This window comes from Capra hircus, chromosome 17 (assembly GCF_001704415.2).
Source record: "Capra hircus breed San Clemente chromosome 17, ASM170441v1, whole genome shotgun sequence".
Taxonomy (NCBI): domain Eukaryota; kingdom Metazoa; phylum Chordata; class Mammalia; order Artiodactyla; family Bovidae; genus Capra; species Capra hircus.
The window spans coordinates 6,819,373-6,842,217 of NC_030824.1; the positions used below are offsets into that span (position 1 = coordinate 6,819,373).

The 22,845-nt window shown below is 44.3% G+C and overlaps 1 protein-coding gene across 2 annotated transcripts in view; it reads right to left on the reverse strand.

Annotated features, from left to right (window-relative positions):
• CORO1C (coronin 1C) overlaps window positions 1-22,845 on the reverse strand; it is a 78,888-nt gene that overhangs the window by 6,285 nt on the left and 49,758 nt on the right. For both annotated transcript variants that reach the window (XM_018061087.1, XM_018061086.1), the window contains 5 exons: window positions 21,986-22,108; window positions 7,860-7,989; window positions 4,076-4,257; window positions 2,249-2,368; window positions 1,270-1,374 (listed from right to left, as the gene is read on the reverse strand). In XM_018061087.1, the coding sequence (XP_017916576.1) occupies window positions 1,270-1,374; window positions 2,249-2,368; window positions 4,076-4,257; window positions 7,860-7,989; window positions 21,986-22,108 (660 nt within the window). The remainder of the gene's footprint in view (window positions 1-1,269; window positions 1,375-2,248; window positions 2,369-4,075; window positions 4,258-7,859; window positions 7,990-21,985; window positions 22,109-22,845) is intronic.

The following is a 22,845-nucleotide window of genomic DNA, read 5'->3' on the forward strand; positions in this document are numbered from 1 at the left end:
ACTGACCTTTTCCTCCCCTTACGAGGCTTGGCCTCAGATGGTTTCGCTTTCTGGCAGGACAAGCCCTCGCTCATGCAAGGCTAGCATGCCCTCCAAACAGCCTCTTCTTGAGGGCTCTGACTGTCCTGCGCTGCATCTGACACCGAGGCAGTCGGGGAGGAAAGGTTCATCGCCCAAAGGAATGATTTTAACATTCCTTCATGGCACAGGTCTGAGGGCACTAACACCAGTCAACAGGAGAAGTAAGATTTCTCTAGTGAAGAAACATTAGTTTCAGCGAGCACCCTTTAACTTCAGATTGGAATGCTATCTCACTGCAATCTGTCAGGTTCTGTGATCATTTTGCGTAGATGGTCCAGAGTGTTTTAAAGACCTGAGTACACTAGCCTGAGTATAAATAACTATCACGCAGTTACATGAAACTGAGAATGAAGGCAGTCCTGCCTGGCAGAGGGGACAGAAGAGGTCTGTGGAAGAAGTGATAAAGAGCTGGGCAGTGCTCCACCCTCCTCTCCTTTCCTATGATCTCCATCTGTTTCAATGACGTAACTATCTAAAGCAATGAAGACAAGCTAATCACACACTGCTTTCTACATACTCACAATAACTTTCCACCCAGTGCTAGTAACATCTGGCTGACGATGTGGTCTATGGATGCTGTTAACATCGCAAGTACAAATTTCAAGGAAACAGACAAGATCTCAGTTTCTAAGTAACTGACCTATAAAAATGTCAAGCAGGTCTGCAGCTCACTCCATCAGTTGTGAACCAGAAGTAATAATAAGACACCCCCAGCTTCACCCAGCGAGGGACTATCTGACAGGTTTGGGGAAGGGAACACATCAACAGATTTATTTTTATTAATTCAATTACTTCAACTACAAAAATTCTTTATGATTATTGAACCTACAAAAAAAGAAGAGATGCTGAGGCCACCACTTTCTAAAATGATGTAACAGTAATGAAGATAAAGCTGCCAGCACTTAAGTTAGGCAGAGATCAGCAGGCAGCAGAAAGGGGTTCCGAGTTTCGTGTGGGGTCTTCCTGTAATGAATGTCACCTTCTGACACTTGAGTTGGGCCACATAATCCAAGATCTGGCTCTTAACAGAACTCCAGGAGTGAGAACCCTCTGGAGAGTCTCTGAGGCCGTCAAAAGCTCGTATCTACAAAGTGCTCTATACAATTGCCCATCTACTAAAGCTCTGAAGGATAAACTTTTCTTCTTACAGGATTAAACTTAAGATCAAACAGGAAAACTACTGCTTACCTTGCCACATAAGTAAATGATACTAGTGTCGGGGTCGTAGAAAGGTAGCAAAACCCCATTGCTAGTGTCCATTTCGTGAAGAGCAATTGGTTCCTCCATGTTTTTCTGGAAGAAAAAGTATATATATACACACACATATATGTACACACACAAACACATGTACATACACACACATTTTAAAAGATGAATTTTCATAAGATGGTACATTCTTTCATCTCTAAGTTAGCCATTTCCCTAAAATAATGAAAGTTTAAACAACACACATGCAATATTCATATGTGTAATTACCAGTAAGAATACTATATGAGATCCAGCTCCCTGAAGTGTGTCGACTTGACTGCATAACTAACGCACCCATCAGTGTGATCCCATGAGACACAAGACAGTCCTTCTCTTCTGTGACTACTTTCTTTTTAAAGTACTTTTTTCTTATAAAAAAAACACTCATGTTCCTTAGAAAGTTAAAAGGTACAGGAAAAATACAAAACTCATCACATTCGCCATAACCCCACAGTCCAGCGCGGGGCGACGACTGCTTTGGCCTACTTCCTGCAGCACACGAGCACACACAGAGTGGGGGCACACCCTACACGCAGTCCAGTACTTTCCCCACTTGTGCTGTCAGGAACATTTCCCCAAGCAGGACTACTTTGATCTAGACATTTGATCACGCTCTTTAGAAAACATTTTAACTAAGTTTAGAACTTACTTCCCAAGTCTGAGACAGTGGACTCTTCACGCATTCTTTCGAAAAACAACAGTAAACATGGACTCCTTGGGAGCATCAAGAATGCATTTTTAAAACACACTCAGCAGTAAGTCTCCAGTGAGGATGAGAACATCACATCCAATTTAAGATGAGCAGGAGTTCAGCATATGACACCAAGAACCCTACCATCTACTGACCCACCTCGAGGTGAGCTCAGAAAAGGAAAGGCTCGAGGCTGTGAAGGGGTGGCAGGGCCGCGACGGCACATACCGGGTTCCAGAGAGCCAGCTGCCGCTCGCTCATGCGACTGAAGCCAGTGGTGAAGACATTGCCGTCGGCCAGGAAGATGGCTCTCATGGGTCGGGCTCCTTCATGTGCTTTCTCCTTCTCCTGGGTGAGAAAGCAAAGAGGCACTTTACACATAGTCAGACTGCAGGAAGGAAAAGTGAGGGACAGCGGGGGCTCAGTGAACCCAGCTACACCCCACATGCCACTCACATCAAAGGTGTGACTGTGTGCACGCACCTGTGTGTGATATGCACACATCAGTGCTGACCACCTCCCCTCCCTGAAGGAGGAGGAAGCAGAGACACCGAGGGATCTGGCCGAGGCCCCTCGGCTGGAGAGCGAGCAAGCACGCCAGGCCTGGACTGAAAGGCCTCAGCCCTCCACCAGCCCCTGCCACCAACTCCAGTCCAGCCTCCGCAAAAACATGTGAAAGGGCTCTGCCGAACATTTGCTTCTCAAAAGTATGGTAATAACCTAAAGGTGGGTATACACTATGGCATCCAGCAGTTTCAGGGATAGGAAGTCGAGTCTGGTTAACCCCTTCCTTGGCCTCATCTATTCAGTGGGAGCCCACCAGCTCTGCCCTATGGAAGGTTCTAGTGGAGAAACCACACGCACAGGGCCTTGATAAGCACTGGCCATGCCTGTCGCCTGACTCATATAAAGCAATGCTGGGCAAGAGCTACCTTCTCAGAGAAGGGCTGTGACGCGGCACAGAGTAGGGGAGAAGTGACTGAAGGCCTGTCCGTCCATCTTTGTCATAATGTGTGATTTTGCGGAGGCCTAGCTCAGAGGGCAGGACAAAGCATGCTCTGCTGAGGGAAGAATGCTCTGCGTCATCAGGCCCTTTAACAACCAACTGAGGAGCAGGGGAGGGAATCCACTGAGCTACCTGTAGTCCTAGGCCAGCATGCAGTTAAAACTCGGTGGGTTAGCTGATCTAGACCTGCCAAGTCTTTTTTTTTAAGGGTGATATTGTATCTTCAACTCATGTTTCTTGCTTATTGCTTTTGGTCGTGCTGGGTCTCTGCTATTGCGTGAGGGCTTTCTCTGCTTGTGGTGAGGGGGCTACTCTAGCTGTGCTGTGCAGGCTTCCCACTGCAGCGCCTCTCTTGCTGAGGGGCCCGGGCTCCTGCACTGCGGTCTCAGGCTCTAGAGCACGGGCTCCACAGTTGTTGTGTGTGGACTTAGCTGACCCACAGCATGTGGCTCTTCCCAGATCCAGATTGATCCCATGCCTCCTGCATTGGCAGGTGGATTCTTCACCAATGAGCCACCAGGGAAGCCCTAGACTTGCAAATTCTTAAGCAAACTGATTTTAAAAAATTGTCTCTCTGTGAGAAATGGTTGCCAACTGAGAGGGAGAAAGTGAAAAAAAGAAAGTGAAGTCGCTCAGTCGTGTCCGACTCTGTGACCCCATGGACTGCAGCCTACCAGGCTCCGCTGTCCATGGAATTTTCCAGGCAAGAATACTGGAGTGGGTTGCCATTTCCTTCTCTAGGAGATCTTCCCGACCCAGGGATTGAACCCAGGTCTCCCACACTGCAGGCAGACGCTTTACCATCTAAGCCACCAAGGAAGTCTTACCAGGAAGGCTTGGGTAAAAGCTGCATATGCACAGCTCTGAAGAGAAGGGCGACTGGGAGACAGAAGCCCGGACAAGCCTTTTCTGATTCACAGCTGGGTCTCTGAACACAGCAAGGGTCCACGGACTGGCAGCCCAGCCTCTCTGGTCTGTGTTAAAAAGCAGAAAGCTCTCACCCACTGGAGCACTATAAATACAGCGGCTGTTGCCCTAAGAATACTTACAGCAACAATCTCCTGTTTCCTCGGATCAATTACTCTCACTTTCTTGTCTTTGGAGGCTGTGCAGATCAGACTACCGTTCCGGTTCCAGCTGACATTGTAAATCATGTCTGAATGCATGTCGTCCAAGTTTATCAGGGCTTCCCCGGTCCCCACGTTCCAGATGATGATGGCATTATCACAGCCTGCAAGCAAGCAGAACCACACCCTCAGGGATGAGAAATGCCTGCACAACAACACATCTGTGAAAACCATAAGCACAGGGAGGATAAATACACATATGTACTGAAATGAAGATGCTAATTATAAGAAGCCCCACTTGCCAGGAGTCAAAACCTGAAACGACCATAGAAAAAAGAGATTTGTGTAAAACAAACATGGTAAAGGACAAATACAACTTGTTAAGTCTGGGTTCATGTGAAACAAACAAGAACACCAAGCAAACAAAAACAAAGCATTGCAAGAAAATAAAATCCTATTTTTTTCAAAATAGAGTTAACTGGGCTGGTGGACCCTGAGTGACTGCAAGTTTCCTTTTCTAGTAAAACATGCATCAGAACGAATACAGCTTCTTTCTTTTCCAGAGAAACTAAAAATAAAGGGTTTAAATAACTGTTTAGGAGGCTCAAGACAAAGACTGGGTAGGAGGTTACTGCAATCAATGGTGCTGTAAGACACAGTCTTGGACCAAAGCATGTAAATTACAGTAAGTGAATGGAAATGCCCAGCCATCTGCTCATAGCAGATTTTTATCTTCAAAAAGGAAAGAAAAATAGGCCAAGACCGGCCTGGTTTGAGAAGCACAAACTGCCATTAAATAGGCACATAAATTCAGAATGTGATCCCCGAAGAGGCCACAGGTCAACTGAGCCACAGCCCCTCAGCTCATCAACTCATCTTCCCTCAACGGTCAGCCCCCCCGTCCTCGAAGCCCCTTTAAAAAGAAGCACCACTTGCTGCTTCCAGGACATTAGCACAAGGAGGAAGCAACATGAAGGATGGACATCCTGAAGGCAAAACTCTTGTCAATAAGCCAATTCTGCAAACACTGAGAAAAATTAGCTACTGATAACCAGGACAGCTAAGTTACCTAAGGGTTCAGTCAGTTCAGTCACTCAGTCGTGTCCGACTCTTGGGGACCCCATGAATCATAGCACACCAGGCATCCCTGTTCATCACCAAATCCTAGAGTCCACCCAAACTCATGTCCATTGAGTCGGTGATGCCATCCAGCCATCTCATCCTCTGTCGTTCCCTTCTCCCCCTGCCCTCAATCTTTCCCAGCATCAGGGTATTTTCAAATGAGTCAGCTCTTCTTATCAGGTGGCCAAAGTACTGGAGTTTCAGCTTCAACATCAGTCCTTCCAATGAACACCCAGGACTGATCTCCTTTAGGATGGACTGGTTGGATCTCCTTGCAGTCCAAGGGACTTTCAAGAGTCTTCTCAAAAAAAAAAAAAAAAAAGAGTCTTCTCCAACACCACAGTTCAAAAGCATTAATTCTTTGGTGCTCAGCTTTCTTTATAGTCCAACTTTCACATCCATACATGACTACTGGAATAATCATAGCCTTGACTAGATGGATCTTTTTGACAAAGTAATGTCTCTGCTTTTTAGTATGTTGTCTAGGTTGGTCATAATTTTCCTTCCAAGGAGTAAGCGTCTTTTAATTTCATGGCTGCAATCACCGTCTGTGGTGATTTTGGAGCCCCCTAAAATAAAGTCAGCCACTGTTTTCACCCCATCTATTTGCCATGAAGTGATGGGACCGGATGCCATATCTTCGTTTTCTGAATGTTGAGCTTTAAGCCAACTTTTTCACTCTCCTCTTTCATTTTCATCAAGAGGCTTTTTTGAGTTCCTCTTCACTTTCTGCCATAAGGGTGGTGTCATCTGCATATCTGAGGTTATTGATATTTCTCCCGGCAATCTTGATTCCAGCTTGTGCTTCCTCCAGCCCAGCGTTTTTTTCATGATGTACTCTGCATATAAGTTAAATAAGCAGGGTGACAATATACAGCTTTGACGCACTCCTTTTCCTATTTGGAACCAGTCTGTTGCTCCATGTCCAGTTCTAACTGTTGCTTCCTGACCTGCATATAGATTTCTCAAAAGGCAGGTCAGGTGGTCTGCTATTCCCATCTCTTTAGAAGTAGGAAATGGGTGAAAAAGCTGCACAACAGTATGAAGAGTTGGCACTAAATTCTGGGATGGAGACTTGACCCGTCTTCTTCCTCCTTCATCACAGGCAAGTAAGTAACTCCAGCCACTGTGGATGGATCATATAGTCTTAAAATATACACAACGCTGCAATCAACCATTCTCCTCAGCTTGTACAAGGGAGATTGGGCTTGGTCTGCCGATGATACCCTAGGTCTGACCTCGATGAGGCAGGCAGTAGGGTATTTTCCATGATGGTATTCCACCTTTGGAATTGTTTTTTCTCCTTATCAGACTGAGGTTCTGAGTAAAACACTGGAAGGGTTCCCAGTTATAGTCAATTGTGATTTAAAAAAACAGAATCTTTTTTTTTTTTTTAAGTAGTTCTTGGTTTCAACAGGCACCAGGCATTAGATTTTTAAATTAACGTACTATATTACAAATACCTTTCATTCCTACTTAAAAACTGGACTTCTCCCCTCCTTTTTACTGGTAAAGTCAAAGAATTTAAAGTTCTACCTCTAACATTAGCACTGCATTTTTAATAAGCCAATTTTTTTAAGGTACAGTTTGCATACAAGGCACTCATTTAAAGTATACATTGGTTAAGCTTTGACAGATATATATACTCCTCTAGCCACTATCACAGTCAAGATCTAGAACATTTCCATCACCCAACAAAGCTCCTTCCTGTCCTTTGTGTTGCTTCTATGATAGTAGATAAACGCTCATATTTCTGAAGAAAGAAAAAGATTTCTTTAAGATGAAACTTGGAAACTATACAAGTGGGAAAGCAGTAGGGAACAACTAGGACTTGGTCACAAGATTCACTGCAGTGCTGTTTAACAGTAAAAAGGCAGAAACAACCTCAACGTCTAAAAACAGAGGACTAACTAAATAAACAGAGGTACCCAGACAATGGACTATTAATGAAGTCATTAAAAATATCACACAGTATGTATGAAAAGGACCACAGTGCACCAGCAAGTGCAGAAAGCAGGTCACGTGAAGGAGTCTGAACCCTTCTTTGTGCGTAAAATCATTTATGCACACAGAAATATCTTCTGGAAACATCAAAATGGGGTAATAATGATGTTTCCTCTGGGTGATGGGGTTATAAGTGATTTTTATTTTCTCCTTTTTGTTTATATATATTCTCTATAATATACATGGACTACAAGGAGAAACATGGAAGTATTTTTAAAAGGAAAGAACATATTAAACTAACAAGATCAACCCAACACTGGCAGCAATACCAGAGCTCCTGACTCCTACCTGGGCTCCTTCTACCACATCAGGAGTAACTACAACAGAGGGCTGTGGGAGCCCCAGCGGGAACCGTGGCTGCTGAGGTTCACTAGCGTCACAAAGTGCTAGACACACTAAGGAAGTGCATGTCCGTTCCTGCTTCTAGACAAGAAGTCCACAGCTTCCACTGGACCTGCCCAAGTGGCCTTAACAGACAGACACACACACGGGCGCACGTGGGTTGGGGCACACCTGCACCCCACCCTGGGTTCTTCTGATTTCACAGCTGCCAGCACAGTCGGAGCATGTCTGTTGCTCCCCCAACACGGGGCTGTGGGGAGTGAGGGGGAGAGGAAAGCAGAGGCCGCTCAGCTCCTACCTGCGCTGAGAAGCACGTTGCGGGCTGTCGGGTGCCAGGCTACGATGCCAACTCTCTTTGAGTGGCCTTCTAAGATGACCACGGGCTCGGTCAGGGAAAGGGTGAGTCCATTTTCTGGGATCTGCCATACCTGTTGGAAGAGGAAGAAAGGTGATCCACATGAAAGTGGTCGGCTTTTGTTATCACATTTACTGGGACCATCCTGTGGGAAGCCTCACTGTGCGTAAACAGAACGCACAGTGGTCTCCAGGTGAAACGTAGAATGTGGTGAAACAAGAATAGCTGGTTTTCAAATGGAGTAGGATAACAAAGAACAAAATATCCATAAGCTCTAAAAAAGGTAGGCCTCTCTGGCTTCTACTTACTATTAGTGGAGATTTTATTTTATATTCACTGTTAAGTTAAAAACTCTCCAGTTAGAACCACACCAAAAAATTGAAAGAAAAATAGAAAATGACTGAAGCAAGCACCCACAAAAAGAAGCACTGGGGTGAAAACACCTAGGTAAGCCCATGGTCTTGAGGGGAAAGCAAACTCTACCCACCAGAGGTTCTTGGGTGGCGGCATAGTTTTTCAAACATCATATTTTCTATAATTTTACATTGGGAAAATAAAAAGATACCTAAGAGTTTTATAACAAATACTGAAGAAATGTTCTTACAAAAGAAAAACCTTAATTGGACTTCATCAAAATTAAAAACTTTTGTGTTTCAAAGGATACCATCAAGAAAGGGACAAGACAACCCACAGAATGAGAGAAAATAATTTATGTCATATATCTGAAAAACGAGTTTTTCTAGACAATATAAAGAGCGCAATAAGAAAAGAAAAGTAATCCCATTTTTTAAAATGAGCAAGAAATCTAGATATTTCTTCAAGGAAGATATACAAATGGCAAAAAAGCACATGAAAAGCTGTTCAACATTATCAGCCACCAGGGAAACACAAATAAAACCACAATAACATATCACTTCATACCCACTAGAAGTTTGGAATTAAAAAGACAGATACCAACAAGTATTGGGGAGGATGTAGAGAATTCAGAGCCCTCATACACTGCTGGCTAGAATGAAAAAGAGTGTAGCCGCTTTGGGCAACAGTTTAGAAATTCATCAAAAGATCAAGCACAAAGTTACTCTATGATCCAGCAATTCCACTTCTAGGTATCTACCCAAGAGAAAGGAAAATATATGCTCTGCACCATAAACCTATTATTATTCATCACAGCCAAAAGGCGGAAACAACCCAATGTCCAGCAACTGACGAATACAAGAAATGTGAAACACAAAGGAATACATGACCAAAGAAAGGATGAAGTCCCGACACACTGGGCTTCCCTGTGGGTTCAGCGGCAAAGAATTCGCCTGTCGATGCAGCTTTGATCCCCGCGTGGGGAAGAGTCGCTGGACGGAGGAACCTGCCAGGATTCAGTCCATGGGATTGCGGAGTCGGACACAACTGAGCATGCACACATTGACAGATGCTACAACATGGAGGAAGCTTGACAATGTTAGGTTAAGTAAAAGAAGCCAGTGATGACAACCCACATATTGTAGGATTCATGCATATGAGACGTCCAGAAAGGAAAATCTACAGAGGCAGAAAGTTTATTAGTGGTTGCTTAGTGCTGGGGGGGTGGTGGTGTGTGTGCATGTGCAACAGCTCAGAACATGGGGTTTCTTTCTGAGGTGGTAAAAACATTCTAAAATTGTCTGCGGTGATAAGTGGCACATATCTGTGAATATACTAAAGACCACTGAATTGTACACTTTAAATGGGTGAGCTATATGTAAATTAAATCTCAATAAAGCTGTTAAAACCAGATATTAAATAACATTTAAACTTTTGAGAAGATTAAAACAATTATTTTCTTCTGTATGAAGATTAAGTAAATCTTCTACCATAAAAGAGTTTATGCAACTAGTTCGTAACAAATTTAGAACTTGCCAGTGGAAAAAATCATGCTCAACAGTGGAACAAGTGAGAAACAGAATTTTCCTTTGTTGGGGATTTTTAAGGAGGAGACAAACAACTGTCTGTTTTCAATTGCTTAGTGGAGGCAGAGTCTGGATTAGGAGTGGTTAAGGTTCAGCTCAGTTCTGTTGTCCTGCAAAGAATCAGAACAAAAAGGGTGCCAGTCTGAGGACTGTAGGAAAGTCGTGAATTATGGGATTATTCATAAACCTGACTTCTGAGGGCTTAGGAAAACCACCTAATTTCCCCTGAATGCTCCATCATTCAGCGGATTTTAAGCCAGATGTGAACCAGCATGGGAAGGCAAGGGGGACCGACCTTGCTCCTTCCCACCCATCACCCAGACCAGGCTTCTTTCCTCCGAACAAAACAGACTCTGGCCTGTGGCCCCCTCTCTTGGAGTGTGGGTATCTGCTACCCTCTAGTGTTACCTGTTTGCTTTCCCCTGTTTTGATTCAAGGGTTTATGATCAGTAAAACAGCTCAACATTGAACTTGGCTATTTGAAAGTAAAGCAGGACAGAAATTTTGAATAGAAAACAAGTACTGATTTAATCAAAGCACGAAGTCGGCAGAGAAACAGTTAGGAAGTGGGACTTCAATGACTCAACAGGAAATGCATTTTGCAAAATGAATTCTGACCAGGCTTGGGACAGAAAGCATGTAATTCCACATGCTGTCTCCAGGTGGCACTGTGACCACGGGCTGCCGGGTTTTCCCACAAGGATCGTAAAACCTTCAGTGCCTGACTGACCCCGATTAAATAGTGCATTTTCTAAATCCCTAATGAGGCGTGGAGTGATGGGTGGCTTTGGATATAATCAGCATTTCCTGTCTTAAACATGAGAGCTCATAACGGGACTTCATCTCTTCTTTCTCAAGTTTCTTCCTCCATCTTTTCTTTGGATGGCAAGGATATTTTAGTAATGGAGCATAATATTTATTATATACTTTTAAAAATGAGGAAATTCTTTGTCCCTTCTTTATCTAACTTTTGGCAGATCCATGGTTCCATCAACAAGGCTTATGCATTTCACGCAGACACCTAACCCATCGTACTACCTCGGTCACTCACTCTAGAGCACTCTCCTTGAGTAGCCACCGTAACACAGGCCCACTACCAGGGAAGGAGGAGAAGGACAATTGAACTTAGATCTTGCTCTCAAGAGGTTTATAGTCTTAACAAAGCAGAGTGGTCAGTCTATGAGACCGAAAGTCAAAGACAGCAAAGTCAAACAGAAAGCTGGAGCATGGGCTTGGGAGCCAAACAGATCTTCCTTCCACTCCAGCCCAGGCCTCTTACGGTGATGGTCAAAGGGCTCAGCACAGGAAAGGGTCAGACTTCATTTAGTGCCGTGAGAAAGTCCTGGAACAGTGCCTGGCACACAGTCAGTGCCCCCAGTACAGTGCAGGGGTGAGGAATATCCTAATTCTTCTACATATCAGCTGTATGACCTTAGGGACATTCACCTAACCTATCTGGACCTCAAGCTTCCTCGCCTATGAAATGGGAATAATAAGGAATTTGCTCTCACTGGGGTTGTCCGGAGACCAATGCAACAACATGAATCTAAAGCACTCAGAACAACACCTGGCCTAAGGCAGGCTCTGGGTAAGTGTTAGCTGTAGTTGTTACTTGTCTTTTTCACTAGGAAACCACAGAGTCTACATTACCAACGTGACACTGGTATGAGCTAAGTGGAGTGAAAATTAAGTGTCACGAGGTTGCCTTCCTGCCACCTGAGTCTGGTACATCCAGGAAGATTCCCTGAGGAGACACCTCTAAGGATGAATAGGAGTTAGGTGACAGGTGGAAGCAGGAAAGAAGGAAGGGCAGAGGGAAGGAAGGAAATCAAGGATCTAGTTTTAAAAGAAAACAGCTGTAGGGAGCAATTTTCTAAAGAGTAGACGCTCCAAAGAGGCTGGCTGAGGGGCTGGGAGACAGCAGAGTAAGAAGATAACTCTGGCAGGAGAGTCTAGCAGGAGGGGACAGTGACTGTGTGGGGAAACTCCTGTGCGAGGAGACACAGACAGCAGCCCTCCAGCCTCTGCAGGGAGGAAGGTGGACTCGGGAAAGGCCTGGCACACCTACAGGTCCTTCCACACGAAGTGGACACAGCCCTGCGTGGTGCGCGCTGAGCTGGCTCACAGGCCTGCTGGCACGTGGCTCTCTGCCCTTTGCCGGGCTCCCTGCTACCACCACAGCAGCCTTCCAGTTTGGACTAGAGAGGTCGCGGGAGTCCCATTCAGTCTATGTTTAGTTTTCCTGAGCACGACCTGGGATGCAGGCTGGTGTGGACGCTGGCCAGGATGTCAGAGACCAGGTCTCCGCCAGAGCTGGGACGCTAACTGGCCACGTCAGCATGAAAAAGGGGCTTCACTTCCTGGAGCCTCAATTTCCTTGTTCGATTCAAGGGACAGCAGCAGCTCTGCCCTCTCAGGGTAACTGGAAAGGTCAAACACGTTGAAACATTCTGCACCCCTAAGCACCACCCAAAGGTGAACTACTGCAAACGGAGTGACCTTTGACTAAACTGTCACCTCTCTTGGGCCTGGGTTTCCTGAGTAGTAAAATGGGACACGCTCCTGCCTCACTGTGCTGTTAACAGTGATTAAATATAATCACCACATGAAGGCTTAAAACAGCGCCTGGCAAATAAAAAGGATCTACGTTCATGATTATTTTTCTTGTTGGAACTGTGACCCCTATGACCCCAATATGTAATTTTAAGTCTGAACAGCAGGATTCTTGACAATGAAATTAATTTGTCTTCAAATTAATTCAGCCCTGTACCTAACTGCCTAATTTATGTCCAAGCTATCCCACGTGTGAAAGCTCTAGTTCACGCCCGGCCAGTCAGCACAGAGAAGATCAGCTCTCATCTCCAGGCTGGTCCGCTAGCTCCTCTGTGCTCCGTGGCCTCGGCAAGGACTCTGATACCACTTGCTCTTCCAGACTCATACTCGGGGAGCAGCGAGGAAAAGAGGCCTCAGACACCCTCTGCTGAACCCTCAGCGGGCATTCAGCCTGGCAGCCACTACAAGCTATCCCCTCACCTCCTGGCTTTTTTCTTATTTTTTAAAATAATACTGTGTATTCCTGGCATTTTCTGTGTGGATGATACATTACTAAGGCAATGTGTTATCTTGTTTCGTTTTGAAAGAAAGAAAGAAAGGAAGTGAAGTTGCTCAGTTGTGTCTGACTCTTCGCGACCCCATGGACTGTAGCCTACCAGGCTTCTCCGTCCATGGGATTCTCCAGGCAAGAATACTGGAGTGGGTTACCATCTCCTTCTCCAGGGGATCTTCCCGACCCAGGGATCGAACCTGGGTCTCCCACATTGGAGGCAGACGCTTTAACCTCTGAGCCAAAGAAAGGGGGAAAAAATGCCATCAGTCTTTAGGGCTTTCAGATGAAAAAGTGAATCAGTGAGTGAAAAGCCAATATGGTTCTGGAAAAAAACAACTTTAAGCCCCTGTTCAGGAATGACTGGCCTCCTTTTCCCACGTGAATTTCTGAATATGAAAAAAGACAGGTCCAGAGTACAGTTCTAACAGGAAAAAAGTGAGGAAAATTAAGAAAAGCGGATTTTTCTCAAAGCAGTCATTTTAAAGTGTTATCTGTTTGACGGTTTTATTTCTCAAACACAGCGCAAATTTAAAGCAAACAGAAAGTGTTTCCAGACACCACTTCCCTGCCTTAATTACCCGTTGTGAACTTGCTACCAGGCCAGCTACTGCAGTTATGGCCACAAAAAGGAGGATTCCCCACAAAGGCCGCGTTTTTTAAACGCAGAAGAAATCAACTCCAAAGGCAGAATGAAGGAAAGCGCTGATCTGAAGGGACAGGGAGAGGCTGAGACTACAGCCGCTGCAGAGCAGCAACCCCCCCGCAGAAGCCGCCGTCCAACCACCCCCGCGGGCAGGACACCCCTCACGAACCGTGACACTGAGAACGCTGGTCTTGAGAAAATCAAGAACTGAGAGTGGGGTTCCGATGTGCCAAGGAATAGCCACTTGGCCGATGGCCCAGATGCAATCTGGACAGAATGGAAATAACAAGTCCTGCTGAATGACTGACAGGGGTTGGAGCCCTGGGGGATGCGCTCTCATCACCAACCACGTCACTTCCATCTTTATTTCAAGGCAAAGCCCACAACAGGAAAATTTACAATGGACGCAAAACTGGCTAAACTAGGGAGCTGATCACTGTTGATGTCCACAGGAGTGTTAAGACTGACTCGGGGAAAGGGAACAGTGGCCATTAAAGCCTCGTCATCTGGGACCATCAGAACCTCCAGGTGAAGACAAGTAAGAGTGCTCCTCCTGCGGGAACATCCCCTCTCCCAGACTCTGGAAGAGCCAACCAGGCGGCCCCACTGTCTGGACAGCTGCTCTTTTGCATTTGTGTCTGCAGATAAGGGACAGTGTTGAATCGACACCATTCACTAAACCTACGTTGGTTGTTATTTGTATTATATAAGGTGTTGTTATTTTCTTGGAGCTAAAATTTTCCCAAATAAAATACTCAACAGCTGCAATCTTTCAAACTCTCTGTGAGGAGATTTTGTTAGAGAAAAGAACTCACAGTATCAAAAAATCTGGAAAACCTAGGAGCAGAGTAGTTTCCTGGAGCAGGGTTTATATCATTGCTAGTTGCTTGTACAAAACATCACTTCAAGAAGCAGTCCACCAGGACTTCCCTGGAGGTCCAGGGGTTAAGACTGTGCACTTCCCCTGCAGGAACACAGCGTCGATCCCTGGTCAGAGAACCAAGATCCCACACCACATGCCAAGTGGAGTGGCCAAAACATGAGAAGACAAGACAACAGCACATCAAGGGCAAACTACGCCTGTAAATTCACCTTCAGGTGGCTCCAGGAAGCCACCTCTAAATGATGACGGGATGCACCATAAGGCTGGCATTCCTTCTCGAAAACTGCAATCAGCATTAACATCAGTGGCACAGAATCAACGCTCACACAACGAATTAACCACCACTTAAATGCAGGGACATCGCAGAGTTACACCATAAATACAAGAAGCAGTTTTTAAAACTAATTTAATCATTTACCGTTCATTTGGTAAACTGGCTTTGTTGTATTTTGTCCTACTGAATTATCTGTTGAAGATATTCTTACTGCCATGAATCCTCTGTAAGTATACATCAAAACTCACTATAAGAAAAATAACTTATTATATATTTATACCTTCCTTGATCCTCTCAATTGGTGTATTTGTGTGTTTATTTATTTAATTTAGTTTTTGAAACAAGTAAGGTAGCTAAGGCTGAGAGCATAGATAAATATATATACGTGGCCTGGGACTTTCTCAGCATCCTTTCTCTACAAGAGCTGGGCCCTGATAGCATTTGCAGCTCCTGGGCTATCACCAGGAGGAAACTAGAGCCAACTTCTCTTCTTCTTCTTTTTTCAATTAATAAAAGCTGCTGTTTGAAATTATTTGATCTATTGTATGGTGTTCTTTTACCTTCAGAACAAGTGGAAAATGAGGTATTAAGAAGCAGGTGGGGTAAGAGATCAAATACTTCTTAAAACCCTTTTTTCAACTTCTGAGTTATTAAAGCATTTTGTAATTAGCCCAATAATATCAAATGATTTGAGGCAAATTAAGCGATTAAAGTACCAGCCCCATACTTAAGGGACTAAAAAAAAGCTGGAGGAAGATTTATCCCAAATTTACAAAATGTTCACCCTGGCAAAAACCAATAAAGGGGCAACACGGGAGAATTCTGGGAAGACGGTGGTGTCAGCGGCAGATCTCCCCGAGTCCCTGCAGAAAAACACAGAGCACTCAGATGACAAAACAAAACACAGGGACCACATTTACAGAAATGAGGCGACGACCCAGACGCAAGCGGGTGGAGGAAAATCAACAACAGCCACACGACCCGTGTGCTGTCGGCCTCTGTGTGAAAAACTCATGGGGCAGCAACGGGAGCCCCACAGACCTGAGCAGAGCAGGCCGTTACGAGACCACAACGGAAACGGGAGGGGCTCTGCCTTCCCCAACAGTGGACGAGAACAGGGGCCTGAAACAGCAAAGGTCTGAAGGGGCTGAGAAAGCTAGACCCCAGTATTCTAGAAGCCAGCCAGAGAGGACTCCCTTCTGAGACAGGCCCACACTGAGAGGCAATTCCAAGAAATGGAAGCAAAGCTGGGCAGGACCGAAGTAAGATGGACAAAGGAATCAGAAAGGTCAAATTAAAAGCAGGTCAGGAAATACACAGCAAGCCACGATGTTCCCCAGCACTACCTGAAAACGACAGAAGAGGGCGCTCTGCGAAGTTTGAATAGCTTTATAAAGCAAGCCAGCTTTCAAAAGCTTTGGAAAAACTAAATTCACATAAAAATAAGAGAGAGCAAAAATAAATAAATAAATAAATAAAGGCCCCAAAACTACGAGAAAAAAAGAGAATAAGGTACAGAATAGCACCCCGACAGACAATGCAGAACACTAACAAGATCCGCGCCAAAAAACGATTTAAATACTATCACACACGCTTCAAGAGACATTATTAAGAGAACAAGACAGGAAACGTTGTAAGTCTGAACTTGAAAAATTCAAGAACAAGGTGGTGGAAATCAAGAAAAAATTAGATCTCAAAGTAAAGGTACTTTAGAAACAAAGGCTAACAAAGAAACTAAGAGCAAACAGACACAAATAACAACCCCAAAGAAATAAAAGGTAAAAAGCAGAAAAATTTTAGCCTACAAGAAATGAGTAAGAGGGATGCCTCTGGTACGCCCATGCAGGGGGCCAAGGCCCGCAGACCCCAGTGTGGCTGAAGTCTGCAGGTCCCGCCATGTGTGCGTACCCGAGGGGCTCCTGAGCCACCCGCTGCCCCCAGGTCCAGTGACCCTGGGATGGAACCCTCGGAGGATCCGAACCTCTCCACTCTTCTTGCAGGTATCCGGGTTCCTGACCACGCCTTTCAGGCCTGACTCAGCCCAGGCATTTGGGGGACCATTTGCTTTCACCAGCGCCAACCTCAGCCCTTAGGCCAGCTCTCTGAATGTCGAGGAATTCCAAGACCTCTGGCCTTGTCTGTCCCTGGTGATTGACTGGGGGCCAACTGGGGACAACCAGAGCCCTGAGGTTGACTAGGCTCAACTGTGGTCGATTTGCCTGTGCATGGAAAGTCTGGCATCCTTTGCCCGGTTGTGCCCTGGGGAGTATTGGGCCATCCTCCAGCAGTATAGGCTGCTCCCCTCACATGGATCCTGCCTGTGAAACTCTGGGGATGGCGGCCTGGGGACTGGTGCTGGACACTGTTGTGTCTGACTGCTGGTGGCTGGCAAGGGCTCTCTGCAGAGGCTGCTGGGGCTGCAGTGTTACTGGTCTGACCTTTTAAGGCAAAGTTTCTTTCTGAACACAATAGATAGACTAGGCCTCTGAAGCTGCTGGTTAAGCCTCACACCTGGTTGCGGAGGGGATATTTATTTATCTGTAATTTCATATATCAGTCACAAGCTGAAGAGAGGTTTTATGAACATTCCTAGGATGGCCTTGTTCTCATAAGTTTCTTCTTGTTTTGATTTCTGAAAAATAAATAACAGATTCAGAATCTAATGAGAGCCTCTTCTCTGGTGGACAGTGGCATTTCAGGTCCAAATCAGCTAACACCATCAGTTGGTGCTTTTTAAAAAGTCTCAAATGACCAAAGGCATGAGTCTGTGCTCCTCAAGCTGGGGCAAAGTTAGGATATAAACTGTAGACCCAAACACTGCTTCCACTGAACCAGGGGCTGGTTCTGTGCTGTAACTGCCTGGTGGAGAGTCATCATTATGTTTTAATGGCGGGAAGTAATAAGCTCCTGGTGGGGCAGGGGCGTGGTGTGTTTGGGTCCAAATGAAAGAATAGTGAAAAATAAATCTCTACTGTTTTTTCAGCCTTTTTTTCTAATTTATTCATAATATAAATTATAATGAATTATACCTACAACACCTTTATTTAAATCCAATGTCTACTCAGCAGCATTTCTCTTTATCCAAATCTATATACCAAGTGTTAAACATAATTACTGTTGGGCATTTGAACTTTGTGTTTTCTTTAATAGACAGGAGTGCTATTAAACATCTTTGTAAATGCTAAAAAAAGAAGAAGAAGAAAGGTTTGGAGAGAAACTGATAAATATCAAAGCTAGATAGATAATATCAAACATCAAAGAAAGACGATAAAGCACTTGGATAACAGGAGTCCCTGAAGGAAAAAACCAAAGCAAAAGAACAAATTTTGAAGACTTCTAAGTCAAGAAAACTTTCCTGGAGGGAAGAAAAAAAAAAAAGACCTGAAGCTACACTGAAAGAGCACATCACATACTCAGAAACACCAACTCAGAATAACCAAAAATAGTCTAGCAAAATTTACTACATTTTAAGAAAAAAACAAAAACCTTATGAACATCTAGGCAAAAAGAACATACTCTGTAAAGAAAGAAAATTATACCATCATCTGGTTTTTTATAGCAACACTTTATGCCCAAATAAGATATTTAAATACTCAAGGAAATGCTGCGAGCGAGGATTTTATATCCAGAAAAATTTACCTTCAAGTATAAAGGTCAGAAAACGAAGATCATGGCATCTGGTCCCATCACTTCATGGGAAATAGATGGGGAAACAGTGGAAACAGGGTCAGACTTTATTTTGGGGGGCTCCAAAATCACTGCAGATGGTGACTGCAGCCATGAAATTAAAAGACGCTTACTCCTTGGAAGGAAGGCTATGACCATCCTAGATAGCATACTCAAAAGCAGAGACATTACTTTGCCAACAAAGGTCCATCTAGTCAAGGCTACGGTTTTTTTCAGTGGTCATGTATGGATGTGAGAGTCGGACTGTGAAGAAAGCTGAGCGCCAAAGAATTGCTTTTGAACTGTGGTGTTAGAGAAGACTCTTGAGAGTCCCTTGGACTGCAAGGAGATCCAACCAGTCCATCCTAAAGGAGATCAGTCTTGGGTGTTCACTGAAAAGACTGATGCTAAAGCTGAAACTCCAATATTTTGGCCACCTCACAAGAAGAGATGACGCACTAGAAAAGACCCTGATGCTGGGAGGGATTGGGGGCAGGAGGAGAAGGGGACAATGGAGGATGAGATGGCTGAATGGCATCACTGACTTGATGGACATGAGTTTGCGTGAACTCCAGGAGTTGGTGATGGACAGGGAGGCCTGGCGTGCTGCGATTCATGGGGTCGCAGAGAGTCGGACACGACTGAGCGACTGAACTGAACTGATAAAGGTCACAACAAGCCGCTGTCAATATAGAAGAGCTTAGAGCACGTGTTCCCACGAGCCTTTCCTAGTTGATTCCGTCCCTTGGAACTACTCCTCAGTGTGGATCCAGCCCATCCCAGCAGGGAGCCCTCTCAGGTTGGTTTCCAGAGAACCGGGGTCTACAATCTACCAGAGGAGGAGTGTCAGATGATCCAAATGACTTTTTTCTTAACTGCTTTCAGCAATCATGACAGTGGTGATACTATTGGTATTTTTGGTGTGAGACTACTGTGTGTATACTGTGAAACAGCAAATGAGATAGATTAGAATATTTTAATTCATCTTGACTCCCTGAAAACCAGGATTCTGGGTATGAAAGAAAGGAGACAGAGATGTATTATTAAAGAAGTCAGATAAAAACTCTATAGTCCTGACTTTGAACTAGCAAGATCAAAACTAAGTCACAAGGTATCATATCTTTAAATATATATGTATATTCTGAACAAATTTACCACACGGTCTTATAAACAATGATCACCACAGTAACAATGAGCATCCCTAAGCACCCAGACGGTGACTGAGAAATTCTATTTTCCATTCAAAGAAACCAGAGCTTCTGAGAGAAAGGCCGATTCGAGGTGTGGGGCTAGAGATGTCCAGGATGGGCCTTGGACACTTCGACATACCAAAGAGTAAGGAAGCAATAGAAACAAGCAGGGTCATGTCAGAAGGACTCGGGAACTACAGACAGGTTCCTATTAGCAAAGACTGAATGAGCTGAGCTTTGAAAGAAGAACTGTAATGGATCAAAAACTGTGAAATAAGTTCAAATCCATAAGTTCCATATGAAATGAAAGGGGAAGAAAACCTCCAAAGGAAAAACTAATTGGTCACCTTCTGAGGAAGGCTGAGAACCAATTCATTATCTTGAAAACTTGGTAAATAAAAGGAAAGAATCAAATGTTTACCCTGCTTTCCTGTATGAACTATATACTCCTCGGTAACTAAATAGAGAAGAGGGAGGACTAGCTTACAACTTTTACCAGCTGAAAACTGAAAACAACTGATATCCAGTAACTGTGCAAATTTAAAAAAAGAGAAAAAAACAAAACAAAAAAACAGGCGTCTTGAGACCTCATGCCTTGAGGGAAACCAGAGCTGGAGCTCTAGGCTTGTCAAAGGGTTGGAATCTAAATCTAATCACACTCCAGGATGCAGCTGCCAACTCGCAGGGAATCTGAAGGACAGAGAAGCAGGTTGAACTGGACCATGAGGGTGCAATCAGCAGAATCTAGACTGCTGGAAGCTTCAGGTCGAAGGTCAGGCATCTCCAACAAGGAAAGGATGGAGGAGGAGCTCCTCCTGTAGACTAGCAAAGACTTAAAAGACCTACCAAGCTCTTAAAACTTGGAAGACTGAGCTCTAGCATCATCCAGAGATACACGTTTACATGATTAAAACCACAAAGACAGGCAAGGAGGTGAATTTACTGGTTACTTGTGGAGGGAGGGGTGGCTCAGGATTGGGTGTTGGGCACAGGAAGAGTCTGAGAGGGCTGGGAGAATCCCACTTCTTGACCTGGGTGGTGGTCACAGGATGTTCACTCTGTCATAAATCTCTCAATTCACTTTTTCACTTACCTGTTTAGCGTGTTTTATAACACAAAGGTGGTTTGTTTGTTTGTTTTTTAAAGGGTAATATGACCAATAATGCTGGAGATGAGGAGAGATGGGTCAAACACCCTTCTCTAAGAAAGGTTAAGGTTTCTTAGATTAAGATTTGGCATTGGGTCGGAACACTGTTTCTCTCCCTTAGCAAAATGTATCTGCAGCCATTCAAATGATCAGTTTAGCAAGACATGTTAAATGGAACAATTCCTTTTAATAGCAGCATATTTCTTTAATATGCTTTGGCTGCCAAAATCATGAGATCACAGGAGGAGTTATCCTCAGCCAAAAGTCCATGAGAAAAATTGGTAAATGTTTAAATGGCACAGTTCAGGAATTAATTTGTGTTTATGTAAAATAATTATAATTAACAAAGCCTTCCAAACAATGTTTCTAGGTCTGGTTCAGTGCACAGAAACCCAAGAGGGAGCTACCCGAGCACAGTTCTTGCAGCTCTCCACTGCCAAGTGAGAGGCTGCCTTAGGGAAGACCTGCTCCCATCCAGACCTGACTTCAGGACTCCCTTTCCGCACTCAGGCTCAACCTTTCCAGCAGATGTTGGGATAGGGTTAAAAATGCATCCAAACCCATAATTACATTTGAAGGCTAAGAAGAACATAATCAAGAACAAGAAGCTTCACTTTCAAAAGTACTCCTTGCTTCCACCAAAGCCTGGTTTCACACATAACCTACTTTCAGAACCTAGGGAACATAAAGAACTTACTTTAAAAATCTTTCAAGTTGGATGTTTGCAGAGAAAGGACTTTCTTAATCAGGGTCCACAAACATTAGCTTGGAAATAAACACTTTGCAAAAAACTCATTACTATCTCTCAGTATCTGTTTCATGTCCCATTTATCTGTATAACCTCTGGCATCATATTTCACTGGAATATGCAATTCATGCTAACAATTTTCTCTGCCTTTTTGGTGGGGAGGAAGGTTATGCTGTCCAATGGCATTCATGGAAATATTTGAAAGTCACTTTATCTTTTCTAAAATCTTCCCAACCATGCAGATGTGTCAACTGTTAACAAGGAAGAACACACACTCTCTCTCTCTCTCATGCGAAAGGAGAAAAAAAGACAATAGAGTACAACTCCTTGATATAAGGGCTTGTAAAATGGTTTACCAAAGTTAAACTTTGATGTTGCTAAATTCTTACATAGTACAATCAAAGCTACCACGATTTTCTGCATTTCAAACCTCCTCATTGGCCTGCGTGCCCACCATACCACGGGGACTTACCATAACAGTGCAGTCCTCCGAGCCGCTGGCAATGACCTGGTCGTTGTGTGGGCACCAGTCTATGTCCAGCACTGGTCCTGTGTGGCCACACACTGTGGGGTAGGATTTGTCAATTCGACCAGTCTGAAAGGAGAGAGAAACACACCTATTAGGTATCATCAAGGCCACAGAGTCTGTATGCTTTCTCAGATCCATTTTTCCTTTATTACCTCTACCCTGAACTCTCAACACTCTACCAATGATCATGGTCATTCAGATCAGCCAACATCAACCAATAAGAACTGTCAACTTGCATTTCTAGAAATAGTTACTACTGCTGCTGCTGCTGCTACTAAGTCACTTCAGTCGTGTCTGACTCTGTGCAACCCCACGGACAGCAGCCCACCAGGCTCCTCCCGTCCCTGGGATTCTCCAGGCAAGAACACTGGAGTGGGTTGCCATTTCCTTTTCCAATGCATGAAAGTGAAAAGTGAAAGTGAAGTCGCTCAGTCGTGTCTGACTCTTCGCGACCCCATGGACTGCAGCCTTCCAGGCTCCTCCGTCCATGGGGTTTTCCAGCAAGAGTACTGGAGTGGGGTGCCATTGCCTTCTCCAAGTTACTACTGAGGACGCTCTATCAAACAAAGGAGCTACATTTCCAGAACCAGAGATTTAATTAATCAATGGCATAAAGAGACACAGGAAAATAGAAAAACTTTTTACCAAAACACAATTCTAACAAATAACTGAATTGTAAATTATAGGTGTTTCTACTGTTTAGAAAAAAAAACCTAGTATTACTCAAAGCGTAAAATATAACCTTTAATATAATAAGCTAATACCCTTGAATATATACAAATTAACAGCTCTGGAAGTGGATG